We start from the raw sequence: 15,637 nt of genomic DNA on the forward strand, positions 1-15,637 counted from the left end.
TAAGGCAGAGATGGAGGTTAAGCCCCTGACTCTAACTTGACTGGGTTTTTGAGCCATGTCAACACAGCACACCATCGCTGGCAGCTTTTTAGAGAGACAATGGCAAAATAAAATGTCATAGGAAACACAACACAGAAGAAACAGATCAAAGATTAGGTTTGTGGTAACCATAATAATATGCTGCTGGTCACTACTGACCAAACCCAGTGAGAGGATACAAGATTCAGTCATTTAAAAAATGTCATAAGAACTGACCAACATAGGAGCTGCAAAGACATGGTGGCATAGGGGCATGGACAATCTGGGACCTCTAGAAGCTTCCAAAGACTAGAAAACCATAAAATTATTTACAGTGCATTCGGCAAAGTATTCAGACCACTTTACTTTTTCCACATTTTGATAAGTTATAGCCTTTTCTAAAAATGGATGTTAAAAAAAAAAAAAAAATCCTCATCACACAATACCCCATAATGACAAACCACAAACAGGTTTTTAGAAATGTTTGAAAAGTTATTAAAAAAAACATTTTCAGGAATATTACATTTACATAAGTATTCAGACCCTTTAATCAGTACTTTGTTGAAGCACCTTTGGCAGTGATTACAGCTTGGAGTCTTCTTGGGTATGATGCTAAAAGCTTGGCACTCCTGTATTTGGGGAGTTTCTCCCATTCTTCTCTGCAGATCCTATCAAGGTCTGTCAGGTTGGATGGGCAGCATTGTTGCACAGCTATTTTTCGGTCTCTCCTGAGATGTTCGATCAGGGTTTCAAGTCCGGGCTCTGGCTGGGCCACTCAAGGACATCCCAAAGCCACTCCTGTGTTGTCTGTGTGCTTAGGGACGTTGTCCTGTTGGAAGGTGAACCTTCGCCCCAGTCTGAGGTCCTGAGCACTCTGAAGCAGGTTTTCATGAAGGATCTCTCTGTACTTTGCTCTGTTTATCTTTCCCTCGATCCTGACTAGTCTCCCAGTCCATGCCGCTGAAAAACATCCCCACAGCATGATGCTGCCACCACCATGCTTCACCGTAGAGATGCTGCAAGGTTTCCTCCAGGCGTGATGCTTGGCATTCAGGCCAAAGAGTTCAATCTTGGTTTCATCAGACCAGAGAATCTTGTTTCTCATGGTCTGAGAGTCTTTGGGTGCCTAGCGGGCTGTCATGTGCCTTTTACTGAGGAATGGCTTCCGTCTGGCCACTCTACCATAATGGCCTGATTGTTCTCCCCGATTGCTTAGTTTGGCCGAGCGGACAGCTCTAGGAAGAGTCTTGGTGGTTCCAAACTTCTTCCATTTAAGAATTATGGAGGCCACTGTGTTCTTGGGGGCCTTCAATGCTGCAGAAATGTTTTGGTACCCTTCCCCAGATCTGTGCCTTGACACAATCCTGTCTCGGAGCTCTACGGACAATTCCTTCGACCTCTTGGCTTGGTTTTTGCTCTGACATGCAGTGTCAACTGTGGGACCTTATATAGACAGGTGTGTGCCTTTCCAAATCATGTCCAATCAATAGAATTTACCACAGGCGGGCTCCAATCAAGATGTAGAAACATCTCAAGGATGATCAATGGAAACAGGATGCACATGGGCTCAACTTCCAGTCTAATAGCAAAGGGTCTGAATACTTATTTAAAGAAGCTTTTAATTTTTTATAAATTTGCAAACATTTCTAAAAATCTGTTTTCACTTTGTCATTATGGGGTATTGTGTGTAGATTGATGAGCAAAAAAATTATTTAATCCATTTTAGAGTAAGGCTGTAACGTAACAAAATGTGGAAAAAGTGGTCTGAATACTTTTCGAATGCACTGTGTATATAATAAGTCCTCCAAATGAGCAGTATTGAGCTCAAAGTGGTAATATACAGTCAAAGACACCTCAGTCCAACTATCCTCAGTTAGTTCTAGAACATATAAATGATCCTTAAAGCCTTGATAACCTGATAAACCCCTGTGTATATTCAAAAGAAGTACATCTGACATAACATTCATGAAAGGCTTGTTTTCTATGAAGGACATTTTTATTGAAGTGTGAGCACAGGAGAAAGAGAATAGTCGCAGAGGCATTTAGGCAACGAGGCCCTTGACTAACGAGAAGCCTCGCATGAATGTGCTTGAGTTGCATGTATTGTCTATTGCGTGCCGAAGGCAGATGGGAGCTCGTTTGTCAGTAGAACACACCTGAAAATCCACTATAAATCATGTCTGAGCTATCTACACAAATGAATTGGACTGTAACAGTGGGCTATCCCCCCACTAAAAAGTGCTCCTGTGCTTTGAGTGTGAGCCCAGTAATGTAGCCAATGCTGAGTTGTTTTGAATAACTTCCAAGAGGAGGAGGGCACAGCTAGGCCTGCTCTTCCCTTGTCTCTTGGTAACATTTACAGTATAAGGTGTGTGCCGTCCAAAGGGTTCTTCCATTTAGCGGTTCATTGCATGCAAGGATAATGTTTCTTGAGAAAAAGAATATTAGGGGCATTTGAATCGTTACTTAGGTGACTAAAAGCATACTTATAGTCGGTGGCCCTCTTCCTCCACTTCTCAATGTCGAAGTTGATTAAGGGTGGCTATCATGGTGGATCTGATATTTGGTGAGAAATGCAGAGGACCTTTTGGGAGCATGTATTGCAAATGACTCTTGGCAGTGCCCTCTCATGTATTGCTCCATCTGAACGCAATTTGGCAGCGGTTCTCGTAAGAGAGGGGGAGAATGGCGTGCTGCAAGCCTCCTTCCTCATACCAGCACGCAAAGGTTCAGGACCTGTCATAAACACACCCTGGAGAGGATGGGAAACAGAGATGTTACCATGGTTCTGTCATGCGGCTTGATTAACCAGGATTTGTTAAAAACATAAGGTTAAAGTTATATGCTGTGTAGAAATAAGGATACACAACCACTCTCACGCCAGGTTAACCCAGTATACATGTATGTCTTGTGTAATGGTTTTGTTGTAGTTTTCTCCCTCACATCACACAGAGGAGGTATTCTTGGAGTGTGGTAGTTTTCTCCCTTACATCACACAGAGGAGGTATTCTTGGAGTTTGGTAGTTTTCTCCCTCACATCACACAGAGGAGGTATTCTTGGAGTGTGGTAGTTTTCTCCCTCACATCACACAGAGGAGGTATTCTTGGAGTGTGGTAGTTTTCTCCCTCACATCACACAGAGGAGGTATTCTTGGAGTGTGGTAGTTTTCTCCCTTACATTACACCAAGGAGGTATTCAGGGAGTAAAAATGAAATGTATAGACAAATGAATAGATAATTATGTCAACTCTCCATAACACCAACATACAGAATGATCTGCCATCATTGTAATTGAATATAAAGATGATAATTAAAATGATGATTACATATAATCACCATAAAAGGTGCAATCTGCAATATTTAAAGGAGATGTTCACTTTATTTGAACTAAATTTGTATTTTGGATGAAAATGGCATGTTATAGAATAGTCCAGACTCTTTTTTTGGAGATTTCAATTGGTTTTGAGAAACTTACCCCAACCAGCGATACACTTCCTTATGCTCGTTCTGCAGTGCTTAGATTAAACATTAACAAAAGCTAAAAAAATAAATAAATGCTCTCAGTATAGTGATGCGGGTCTTTAGATGTACACATGAAATGTTGTCATTCCGAACATTATCCGCAAAGTTGTATTCCATTTTGTACGACTCAACTCAGAAGCCTTTTTTAACATCAAATACACTACAAGTTTTAAATATTCTGCATTGCAGGAATGTTCTCCTGCATCAGGATGCTCAAATTAAGATCCTACATCTGAATGTCACAAAGCCCAAATTTACCTGTGGGTCCCAGATACCACCTCCATGTCAGTGTCTTTCCCAGCCAGCAGAGGGACCCATCTTATCTAATCTATCTCGGCTGTCCCTGAGTATCCCTCTATATATAGGCTAGAGAGCATAATGTGGACCTTACAAACAGGCATTTACTCAAACACTATGAGGTTTCTATATAGTTTTCCAAACCCGGCCCTAGAGAGCCTATGTGTCTGGGCAGTTTTGAATCTCTCTTCACATGTATATTTATATTTCTACCTAATTGCACATAAGTCCCACACCCTCAAATGAAATGGCAGAGGAGAAGCTAAATTCTGAAAAGGGACAAAAGTATGCTTTTGTTGATGGTCTGGAAGAATATGTGAAATTGATGGGGACATTGGATTTATTTCCAATTAGTTCTTTGACCACTTCTGCCAATTCTTAAAACACTGTAAAAATCTGAACCACAAGATGGTATGCCGATTTGGGATGAATTCATTAGAGGTAGATTTTCCCCTTGAGTGCCGTGAAAGACTTTCCTTTGCAAAGAAATGCTTTTATACATCTGTGACATCAATCTTGCTTCACTTTATGCATACACACACTGAAGCTTTTATTGCATATCACTTACTATGCATCACTTATTGTCTTGCTGTACAGCAAACTGCTGTTACACTGTTTAGTTTTCTTGCCACTTATAGCTACTTACTTTCTATTATTCATCCCAGTTTGGTTATCTAAACATGCTGGAGCCCAGGGAGTCCTGGTTGACGTTGTATTGATAACCAGGGTATTTTCCTCTTTTGTGGACCTCTGGCACGTGAACAAACTCTCAATTTGACCCATTTTCCATCTTATTCTCTCTTACCTTCTCTTTACCCTCCTTCTGTGGCTAAAGCAGGGAAGACTCATTACAAAACCTTTTAAAACTCTCTTCAAGACTAAGTCAAACTTTAAGTCTTAAGTCAGCTGGGGTTCTTCCCGTAAGGAAGGAGTTGTGAGATCAGCAGGCAACTTTTTGCAAGGATCATATGTCATGATGTCAAAAAAATGCAAAAGTAGCACAACGAACAATCAATTGTCTGTACACAAAGGCAGTCTTTTTAAATGATGTGAAAAATGAAAATGACGTCCCCTTCTAATCCAGGTGCAGGGTCCATGCAGTTGCACAGCAGGGAAAGGTCCTATATGTCCTCCAGGCTGCTAGTGTTTTCACTAATATATCTTTAACTGCAGGGACAGTTGTAAGTAACAGTCTTTTTATATGGATTTCTTGAGTATAAATTCTTTACCTCAGAAAACGTTATTAAAATAAGAATTATATTACATCCCTGATTTATCAACCTCCCAACAACATCTACTATCATCATATTGGAATGGGAAAAGTCAAGGATGCCACATATGCAAATGACAAAGTAGTATACTCAGTGACCACTAGGTGGTAGGACATATACATGCAAAAGGTCTGCCAATGACATCATTGATCCACTTGACAATTGAGAAACCTTTAATATTTTAAAATGAGCCTAGGTATGATAGGATTACACACTCATAACATATGCTTGTCATCAATTGTCCTATACATTTCCTAGGCATATGACCTCACGTCATATTCAGTGGGTTCATGCTGATATTTATATCACTGCAAACTGTTGCAATCATCAAACTGTTATCAAGATGAGGAAGCTATTTAGAATGGAAATAATACAACTGCAAATATCTGAAATGATAGCATCAGATTCAATGCTATTCAATGCTATATTATGATTCTGTTAAACGGTTGATATTCAAAAGAAATCTAAAAATCCCTGCTTATTCAACATAATGCTCTACATTGTGCCCATAAAATATATTATTAATCAAGGCCTACCTATATAATAAATGACATAGGCCTACGCATATACCGTGCATAACTCGATTGCTTTTTTGCTCAAGAAGACATTCACAAATACCAGTTACGCCTTTCATGTGTTTTAATTGGTAGCCTATTGTATTGATTTACTTGTTTTTTATATATACAAAAGATCAGCTGATGCATTACCTGTATCTAGTATTAATGGTGCATCAGGTCTTGGCCTACTGATATCACCAACTTTCAATCAACACAAATATGAGTCAATGTAAAATAAGTGGATAAACGCTTCAGTGACATGGTTAGAAGTCGTGGCCTATATTATGGAAACTGCTGAAGCATTCGAATATTCACGCTTGCGGTCTGCTCATAAATATAGGTTAATCCGTGCATTGTTCGCTGAATGAATGTTGTTGATGTTTATTCATGTCTTACTAACATCACGATAAAAATTATATTATGTACGCCAATAACAATAACAACTTTACAAATAAAAAATAATACTATGACATGTATTATTATTATTATTAGTGGTAGCCCTTGGCGTAGACTATAAAGGAAGCTACATCTGGTATTATCAGATAACACAACAATAATCTGACCAATTGGGACGCAGGCCATTGCATGAATGATATGCCACTATGATCCTACAAAACCTACACTATGCATTATGATGGTTCTTATTAATCGTAAAGAGAGGCATAACGCTACAAGACATGTTGCTCGACTTAATTTAGTATTTATTTATATCCTAAACCAAATGCACTATACCATGGTGATAATATAACATCTGAAATAATAGGCTAAAGTTTAGCCTATATGTAGCCTACTGTTGTGGTATCATTGCGAGAGGAAACACACAAGCACGGCTCCTTAATTACATTTACATTTTAGTCATTTAGCAGACGCTCTTATTCAGAATGACTTATAGGAGCATTTAGGGTTAAGTGCCTTGCTCAAGAGCACATGGAAAGATGTTTCACCTAGTTGACTCTCGGATTCGAACCAGCGACCTTTCATTTACTTGCCCAACGCTCTTAACCGCTAGGTTACCTATAGCTCAATTAAACAAGATCAATGATAAATCTCGGACGAATTTATTAAGACCTCAATTCAATCAATTGCCATTGAGAAAATAATTATTCCTCCTACCTCAATGTGCTGAAATGTGCTGCCTATGGGCCCACAGATCATGTCGCTGACACCCGAGGTCTGTGGTAATTTATAGGCATACATGTGGCAAACCATGAAAAACATAATGTGCATGCATTGAAATTAAATGGGCATTTGCTTTATAACATACAGAAGGAGAAACATAAAGCCTACATCATTATTTCACGGGAAGATGCTCCTCAGAAGGAACTCCAGACATTACGCAAATAATCCCTACCATATAACTCTTCTTTGTTTTACATTTATGATGAGTTATCAACCTTAATTGAATACATTTGACACCGAGTGAAGCTTACCTGTGGTTCAGGTGGTTGGTATTTACAGTATAGATTCAAGGCCAAGGTCGTCGTCAATAACGTCATCTATTGAGCAAACGGTAGGCCTATGTACGGATAGGGAGAAGGCGCACAACAACAGCCACCCAGGTAGACTGACAGCTGTATTACTATCAACCTCGAAGTTCTCATTATTCTGAGTGACATTGGCTACAGCTGTGTATGCGTATCTATTGGTGTCCGTTGGCTAAAGACACACATTTGCTAGCTAGGCTACTCTCATTCCAATGGGCCATTTTATTTTCATGGTTTGACATACTACAGCCCTTTTGGCTGGTGAGGGGTTAACCTTTTAAAAACATATTTATTGCCAGACAAGACGTGAGTGTGTCGTAATTTACAGTGGCCAATCATCACGCGATTTTTCTCTCCTCTCGTCCAATAGGAAATGGAGAGGGATTGCTGTCTGTCACAGGTGAGGTTGGATAGTGGATCTGTGTGAAAAAGGCAGGAAAAGAGAGAAAGCTTAGGCTAATGCGAGAGCTGACGGAGGAGAAGCATCGTGCCTCGGGAAATAGGCTGAACGCAGTATTTCCATCGCTTTTTCAGTGGGAATGCAATGAGATACCAAATCTGGGAGGTACAAAAAAAGCAGTAATAGCGCTTCAAGGGGAATACAATGCGGATGATTTGACGTTGGTCCATATCTACGATTTTTACACGACAGAAACTTTGCTCTTTGAAATGGCCGTTCGAAGCAACTCCTTGATGCCTTTCTCTATCCAAGCCATTTTGAACAAAAAAGAGGACAGTCGACACTTGCCAGATTTGGACATCTGCTTCTCGAAGACTGCGTGTTGGAAAATATTTGGAGAAATGGATACTGGTTCGCAGGACTTTCCCACGGCGTGTAGAAGTGACGAGGGAGCTTGCATGGCCAGCGACCAGAAAAGTTACGACTCGGATTCAGGTCTCAGTGATGACAATGACAGCAAGAGGCTGGCCGTTTGCAAGTCCGAGAAAAACAGGGATCCTGCTTCAGACGTACTGGAAGAAAGTTTGCAGGACGAAACGGACCATGAATCCACTGCTGTCGATAACGCAAAAGGTCTTAGTGACTGTGAACCTAATGTTTCGGGTAAGTTACACATTCTTTATTGGGACATATCGGGTAAAAGTCTGTAAACACATCAATTGAAACCATCATTTAAAGAAATTCTAAAAATACTTTATGGGGAACATCCTAGTCTAATCCCTAAAGATCATTTCGCCAATGTGGTGTAAACATTAGGCTATTTTACTCGCAGGAGGCACCGCCTTTACGCAAGAGGCAGCGGGATGTTATGTCATGGCATGGCATGGCATACACACGTTTTTAGGCCTAATTTCAATCTATATATTCCATTAACGTGTGTAAATGGCCATGGAGATTTATGAAAGTGTGAGGTTCGTTTTCAGACAGCCTTGGATGCATTTTAAGAGCTAGGGCCTATATGACTATTCCATCTTGTGTGGTCTAAGAAAAGCGATGATTTGTATTGTTCATAGTACATAAAATGCACAATTTCTTCTTTCAGATTCCAACAACCTAGACGAGGCCAGTTGTGATAAAAGTTCGGATCAGCCCAAACAGAGAAAAAAACGTTCAAGGGCTGCGTTCTCCCACGCGCAAGTGTTCGAGCTCGAGCGTAGGTTCAATCACCAAAGATACCTATCCGGACCAGAGAGAGCAGACCTGGCGGCCTCCCTGAAGCTGACAGAGACGCAGGTCAAAATATGGTTCCAGAACCGCAGATATAAAACAAAACGTCGTCAAATGGCTGCCGACTTGATGGCATCGGCCCCTGCCGCAAAGAAAGTGGCTGTGAAAGTGTTAGTTCGGGACGACCAGAGACAGTACAACCCCGGAGAACTACTGCGGCCTCCGCTCCTCGCTCTCCAGCCGTCGTATTACTACCCCTACGCCTATTGCCTCCCGGCATGGACACTCTCTACTTGTGCTGGGAATCAATGAGAATTGAATAGCCTACTTTGTATTTATTTTCCTCCATCAGGAAATCGAGGCATTTGCTTTATTGACTTTTTATGAAGAAATCAGGAGAGATTAAATGAACTCAGAACTACTTATGTGAGTTATGTCAATCATTTGAACTGCCTCATGGTGTCTAGACTGAACATGTCACTTTCCTTGGTATAGTGATGACACTAGGCCATTGTTTCAGATTGTATGGAGTGTAAACCTTCCAAAGGGGGCCTACAACATATGTGTTCCTATGTATACTACGAGCATTGGAGATATCAGACCCCCAAGTGACATTTCGAATATCTCCCTTACTGCTTTTCTTTTCTTGCTGCGGTTGTAGGGTAACGGTAAGATTTTCAGCACTTTTCGAAACATAGAGATAGAGTGTGGACATATATCTGACTGAAATATCGATTTGAAGGTTTCTTTTGTACGTATGACCTTAACGTGAACTGTGGCAGAGACAGTAACAATTGAACTCTTGTTAAAAAATGTACTTATTTTCTAATTGTTCTAAATCTGATTGTTTATTAAGAGAGAAATCAAACATTAAAAACATATCAGGCATATTATTATTTTAAAGCTAGTCGTGTTTGATTCGAGCCTTAATATGTATGTCCTTTTTTCCTTTTTAGACTTTCCCTTACGAAAAAAGATTGCAGTTGGAGTGCAGTATTACTGCATGCTGCAACTAATGCATCCAAAATACCACAGGCAGCTGCTGACTGCAGTTACTGCACTTCTACTGCAATCTCAAAACAATCTTTTTTTGTAAGGACTGAATTTCAGTTAATATGACAGGGGTTTTATTGACCATGATCAGTGGGCCAAAATGAATTGTAATTGTGTCATTAACCATTCTTGTTGTCATAATGATAACAAAATTATAATAACTTGATTAACTTAATAATAATAATAAGCAATGAAATACCCATGATGCATTGATGAACGAAATTGCATCACAACAACAAATGTAGGGTTTTATTTTCTTGACCTAAATTACTAAATTGATGGTCATATATTACATCATATACAACGTTTATGTATAAGGCCCACCTTATTCTGCAGCTACAGTATATACCATATAAGCCTACAGTTGAGGAATTCCCCTCAAACCAGTTATATAATAGCTGTACTCTTTATCAGTAGGTTAAAACTAACATGTCTCACGACGGTCTAATTAGAATGGGAGAAAAATATTCTGCACACCAAAACTGCAGGGTTCAAGAGCATGTGACGGTTTTAATCTCACACTATTTTCATTTACATAATTACATTTCACATGTTGGTAATTTACCCGAAGCTCTTATCCAAAGCGACTTACAGTAGTGCATTCATCTTAATATGGCTATAGGTGAGATAACCACATCAAAGTCGTAGTAAGTACATTTTTCCATAAAAAAAAGTTATCAGCAAAGTCAGTGCTAGTAGGAAAAGACACGTGCAATTATTGAAGATATTCTTTGAAAAGGTAGGGTTTCATACGTTAATTTCATCTTATTCCTGAGAAACGGAATAATTGATGGAATGAACTTGTTAATTCAATGACAGAAAGTTGAATTGTGCTGATTCATATAATTTTATTTGGCTGAACAAAGTTAATAGATATACAAATAAAGAACCATAAAACTAACAAGTAGATGATTATTCTTATAATTATTTTGTATTATTATTAAAAGTAAAGGTAGCCTAGTAGTCGGTTCTATTCTGATATGTGATGACTTCATCATAATCATAGCCTATACATGTTATATGCTATCCTAGCGGCCCTAGTTTTAACCACACACACCTCAGTGCTACCACCCTTACTGCACAACTTCCTGACAGGTTGGCCATACACTAATCCTCATTTGCCTCCCCACTAATACACCTGCCAGACAATGATTTATGGGTCCCCGATTCCTGAACTATGTAAACTGACAGGAACCTTCGAGGTGTGTCAACATGAAGATATCTATACCCATGAGTGTTTGGGTGTTCAGGAGGTAAAGGGAGAGAAAACACGTCATCCTATGGACTGACTTTTATAACCACAACTCAAACTCGATACTATTTTGGGTAGATAGGCTACTTTTTCCGTACGGCAAGAAATAAACAGCAAACGATAAGCTCATTTTTAATCAATCTGAGGAACTTTAATAGTATTTTTCAACATATCATCTCACTGACCAAACCAACAGAAATTGTCCCATTTTCCATTTTTGTCATTTTAGCAGACGTTCTTATGCAGAGCGACTTACAAGAGCAATTAGGGTAAAAATAAATAAATATTTTGTCACACCCCTTACGAAAAAATATTGCATTATAACTGCAGCATACTGTAGTATAACTGAAGTTAGAGTGCAGTACAACTGCACTATGCTGCAAATACTGCGTCCAAAATAACCGTTTTTTTACTGCAGTAATTTTGCATTGTGACTGCAGTTACAGTGCAGTTTAACTGCAGTTCAACTACATACAGTACGCTGCAATTATTCTGCAATTACTGTGTCCAAAATTCCACAGTCGACTGCAGTTTAAAAAGTGCTATCTTTGGGTCACCCATTGTAGTACCCGGACCCTGGAGCAAATTAGGGTTAAGTGCCTTGCGCAAGGGCACATCGACAGATTTTTTAAATCTAGTCAGCTCAGGGATTCAAACTAGAGAGCTTTCAGTTACTAGATCGACGCTCTTAACCACTAGGCTACCTGACACCCTGGTTCCAAGCACAAATGGCATTTCAATCTTCGTATTCTGGATAATTCTTGCACAAACTCTTATCGAGTACTTTGCGCGGCTATAGCCTATATCTGATACCACGCCCGGCTATACAGGCAACACAATCGTACAGCCCAAAGGACTTCTCCAATGACTCTGTTAATTGCTTGTTTCTCTACAAACACAGTTTGTCTTAAAAAGAGAATTGCTAAAATGAAATACAAATCGGCGTTATTGGAATGGCTGTTATGACCTATCCCAAATCTCATTGGCATGGCATTCCGTCTCATTAAGAGTGAAATATTCTGTCAGTTGAAGTTCTTCTTTTCAACTTTTGATTGGTGAAATGCAAACACCCACATAGGTATGCATTAACCCCATTTCATTGTCTACCCATTAGACTTGTTTTTATACATGAGAGCGTTTGCATGACATTTGGAGGGAATGCGTGTAGGCCTATGCGCAAAGCACGAAGATGGTTAAAAGTATGTTTTGAAATTTAAAACATGAATTCCGATTTTTTGTCATGTACTAAGCCTGTACCATGGTAGGTCAAATATAGAACACATGCCATGTAGCACGTTGGTAGGCCACATCGGTAGGCCTATACTGTTGATATAAGTCCGTGGCAACGCATGCAGTTTGTTTTATGAAAATAATCGTACAACATATCTCCTACAGCACAAATTATTTTTAACAGCTAGATTGAAATAATTGAAAACGTAGTCTGCGTCGTGATTTTCCATATTTTGTGAGTGGAATCGTTTCCCGTGACTTTATGCGAAACATATCTCCTTAACCAAGGCTGTATGCCCATCTGTGCCAAGCTGGCTTGCAACGCAGGGGTGGGCGGCGCTGGCTGAGGTGAGCCCAGCAGAGCCGAGATGCAACACACAGCAAAAGAAAGGTTGAAATTAATGATTTACATGGAAGAGACAATACATTTTTAGGACATATGTAATTCGTGCATAATTGTTTTGTTGCGCATATATCTCAGCAAATGGATTGCGCGAATGAACCATGGCTTGCTCATGAATCAGACAAGCTCTAACAAATGAAATATTCTTCGCTTATTTTCAAATAACAAATAAATGAAACTGAACTGGTTTCAGGGGCTAGGCTATAGGGCTATCTATGTGGAGTGCAGGCCCATCACTTCGTGTTATCGTTTGTCACTTTTGAAATCGCAAGATCGCAATAGGCCCATGTGGAATTGTATCTTTAAGACTCTAATAAATCTCAAAATAATTACTATAATTGAAAATGATCTGATCAACCAACAGTAGAGACCTTTGGTTCCAAAACAACTACAAAAAGTATGTCATCCAACAGACGGCTCCGCATTCCAATCAAGGCCTACTCATTTTGACAAATTGTTTGGTATTTTTCTTCCTATTTTATTTAGACATCATATTTATCACTTTGAATGATACAGACCTAGGCCAATTCATGAAGGTTCTTCCAAAACGATTTTTTGTTTAATCCGAAATATGTCACCATATCTATTCAAGCGGGCTCAGCCCTTAATAATAGTGTTCATATAGGTCAATAGTTGGTTGCATCAAAATATAGAGTAGATCACAGGATGGTTATTTGCAACAGCAAACAAAACATTATGATCATATGCGGGGCCATAATGCTCAATATGCTCAAGTGTGTCTCCACTGAACGAACTCCTCAATTCATGTGTATGGAACGCTAATATCTATAGGCATACATTGGTGCACTTTTTCAGAATGTGACTCGTGAGTGTTGTTGTGTAGACCTAAATCAGAGCAAGAGCACAATGTTTGAGGCTGGTAGACATAAATTAATAAATAATGTATATTTACCATATAGATACGTTTCTCGACTCGCACATAAACACCTTCAAACTCTCCCTGTCTCCCCCCCCCCCTGCCTCGTTCTCTCCCTCTCTTTCTCTGTTGACACACACACACACACACACACACACACACACACACACACACACACACACACACACACAGACACACACACACACACACACACACACACACACACACACACACACACACACACACACACACACACACACACACACACACACACACACACACACACACACACACCCCTTAGTCACTGCTCCTTTGTTTGCCAGTACAACAAATATCATACATGATTTACTCAACATGGTATAGTAATTTACCAGTTTATTAGTACTTTTTCCTTTTTCTTACTATCATCTGAATGCCTGTATATATATATATATATATATATATTATAAGATCTTGCATGATGTCAAGGACAATTCCATACATGTTCGCTTGACACGTATAATGAGACTTAATCAGTGAAATTATTTTCTCTCGCAGAGACATGTTCCAGTTGTTGTTGTAGATCAAGTTGCAGATCTAATGATAGAAAATTGGTATTTAATATGACGTTCTTTGAGACTTAAATCCGTAGGCCATATGTTTCCATATGCATGGCAAAATCTATCGGTGCATATAGGCTATAGACTTAATTAAATGATATGTGGACATGTCAGGTTACAATAGCACAATTACTGAACCTCGATATTTAGTATTGTATAGAGGCTATTGCGCTGCGGGTGGGATACATTATTTTTCTATTTTTTTCATAATGCGTTCACACGAAGTGTATATACCATCCGCAGCCTATTTGTGTCTACCTTGTCAAAAGGAAAATAACTGACGTGACATCATCATTAAGGCGGTGGTCGCTGGTTCGAATACCCGAGCTGACAAGGTGAAAAATCTGTCGATGTGCACTTGAACAAGGCACTCAACCCTAATTTGCTCCAGGGGCGCCGTACTACAATGGCTGACCTTGTAAAACAACCCATTTCACATTTCAAAATAAAACAATTTATTGAGTAGTCACATACGGAGACTGCATTTGGATGAATTTGTGGAGAAAGGCAAAAATGAACTATGTAGACATGGTGCAATTATGGATTTTGATAATATGCAGAATTATTTCTCTGCTTCAAACACCGACAGAAAAGTACAGCTATGATGATTTATTTATTAGCATCCACAATAGCTGTTGCTCATGCAGCAGCTCTCATCCTGGGGTCCACACAAAACATAAAACATGACATTCAGAACATTGATAGATAAGAACAGCTCAAGGACATAACTGCATACATTTCAAATAAGAGAACGTGGGCTGTCAGACGATAAAAAAAACTCATATCGAGTTGATTTTAGAATTAGCTGTGATTACACGATTAATCTCAAATTCAGAATTTGCTCAAATTGAGCTTTAAGATTTGATATATACAAAAAGCATTACAATAATTTTGACGTTTTGATTTTGTCCAAGATAACGGTTTGCAAAATCAAGTAAATTGAAAAAGCACACTTTCTGTAACCTCAACGTCAACTTGTTTTGACATGGATTTGTTGTTTTTAGCTGTATACATTGTGTATTTTGGATGCTTTCAGACAATGCAATTAATCACGATAAAAATAGAATGCACAAAAATTACAAAAAGTTCAATCGAAATAATAACAGCCCTAAAGAAAATATGTAATGAAAATGTAAAATACCCAGCAGGTGTCCTTGCTCCATTTCATACTAAATGGTACATTTTGACCTCCACCATTTAAACCATCAAGGTCATCGCGGTAATGTATATAAGCTGCCACACATGGTAGGTAGCCTATACATATATATATATATATATATATATATATATATATATATATATATATATATATATATATATATATATATCTCCTAAAATGTTAATTACATTTTGATCGATTTTCAGATCTCGTGGAGTAGTCTATCTCGGGTAATACTTACATACATTAAACCCAAACAAAGGTCCTACGATAAATAAATAAGTAAAT

The 15,637-nt window shown here is 39.0% G+C and overlaps 1 protein-coding gene across 1 annotated transcript; it reads left to right on the plus strand.

Moving 5' to 3' along the window:
- Positions 1–7,476: 7,476 nt before the first annotated feature.
- On the plus strand, positions 7,477–9,658 carry nkx3-2 (NK3 homeobox 2). Its single transcript, XM_055924407.1, has 2 exons — positions 7,477–8,212; positions 8,652–9,658. Exons 1-2 carry the CDS (start codon positions 7,609–7,611, stop codon positions 9,086–9,088), a joined length of 1,041 nt encoding a protein of 346 aa, XP_055780382.1. The 5' UTR covers positions 7,477–7,608; the 3' UTR covers positions 9,089–9,658.
- The last annotated feature ends 5,979 nt before the right edge of the window (positions 9,659–15,637 follow it).

Source organism: Salvelinus fontinalis, chromosome 6 (genome assembly GCF_029448725.1).
Source record: "Salvelinus fontinalis isolate EN_2023a chromosome 6, ASM2944872v1, whole genome shotgun sequence".
Classification (NCBI taxonomy): domain Eukaryota; kingdom Metazoa; phylum Chordata; class Actinopteri; order Salmoniformes; family Salmonidae; genus Salvelinus; species Salvelinus fontinalis.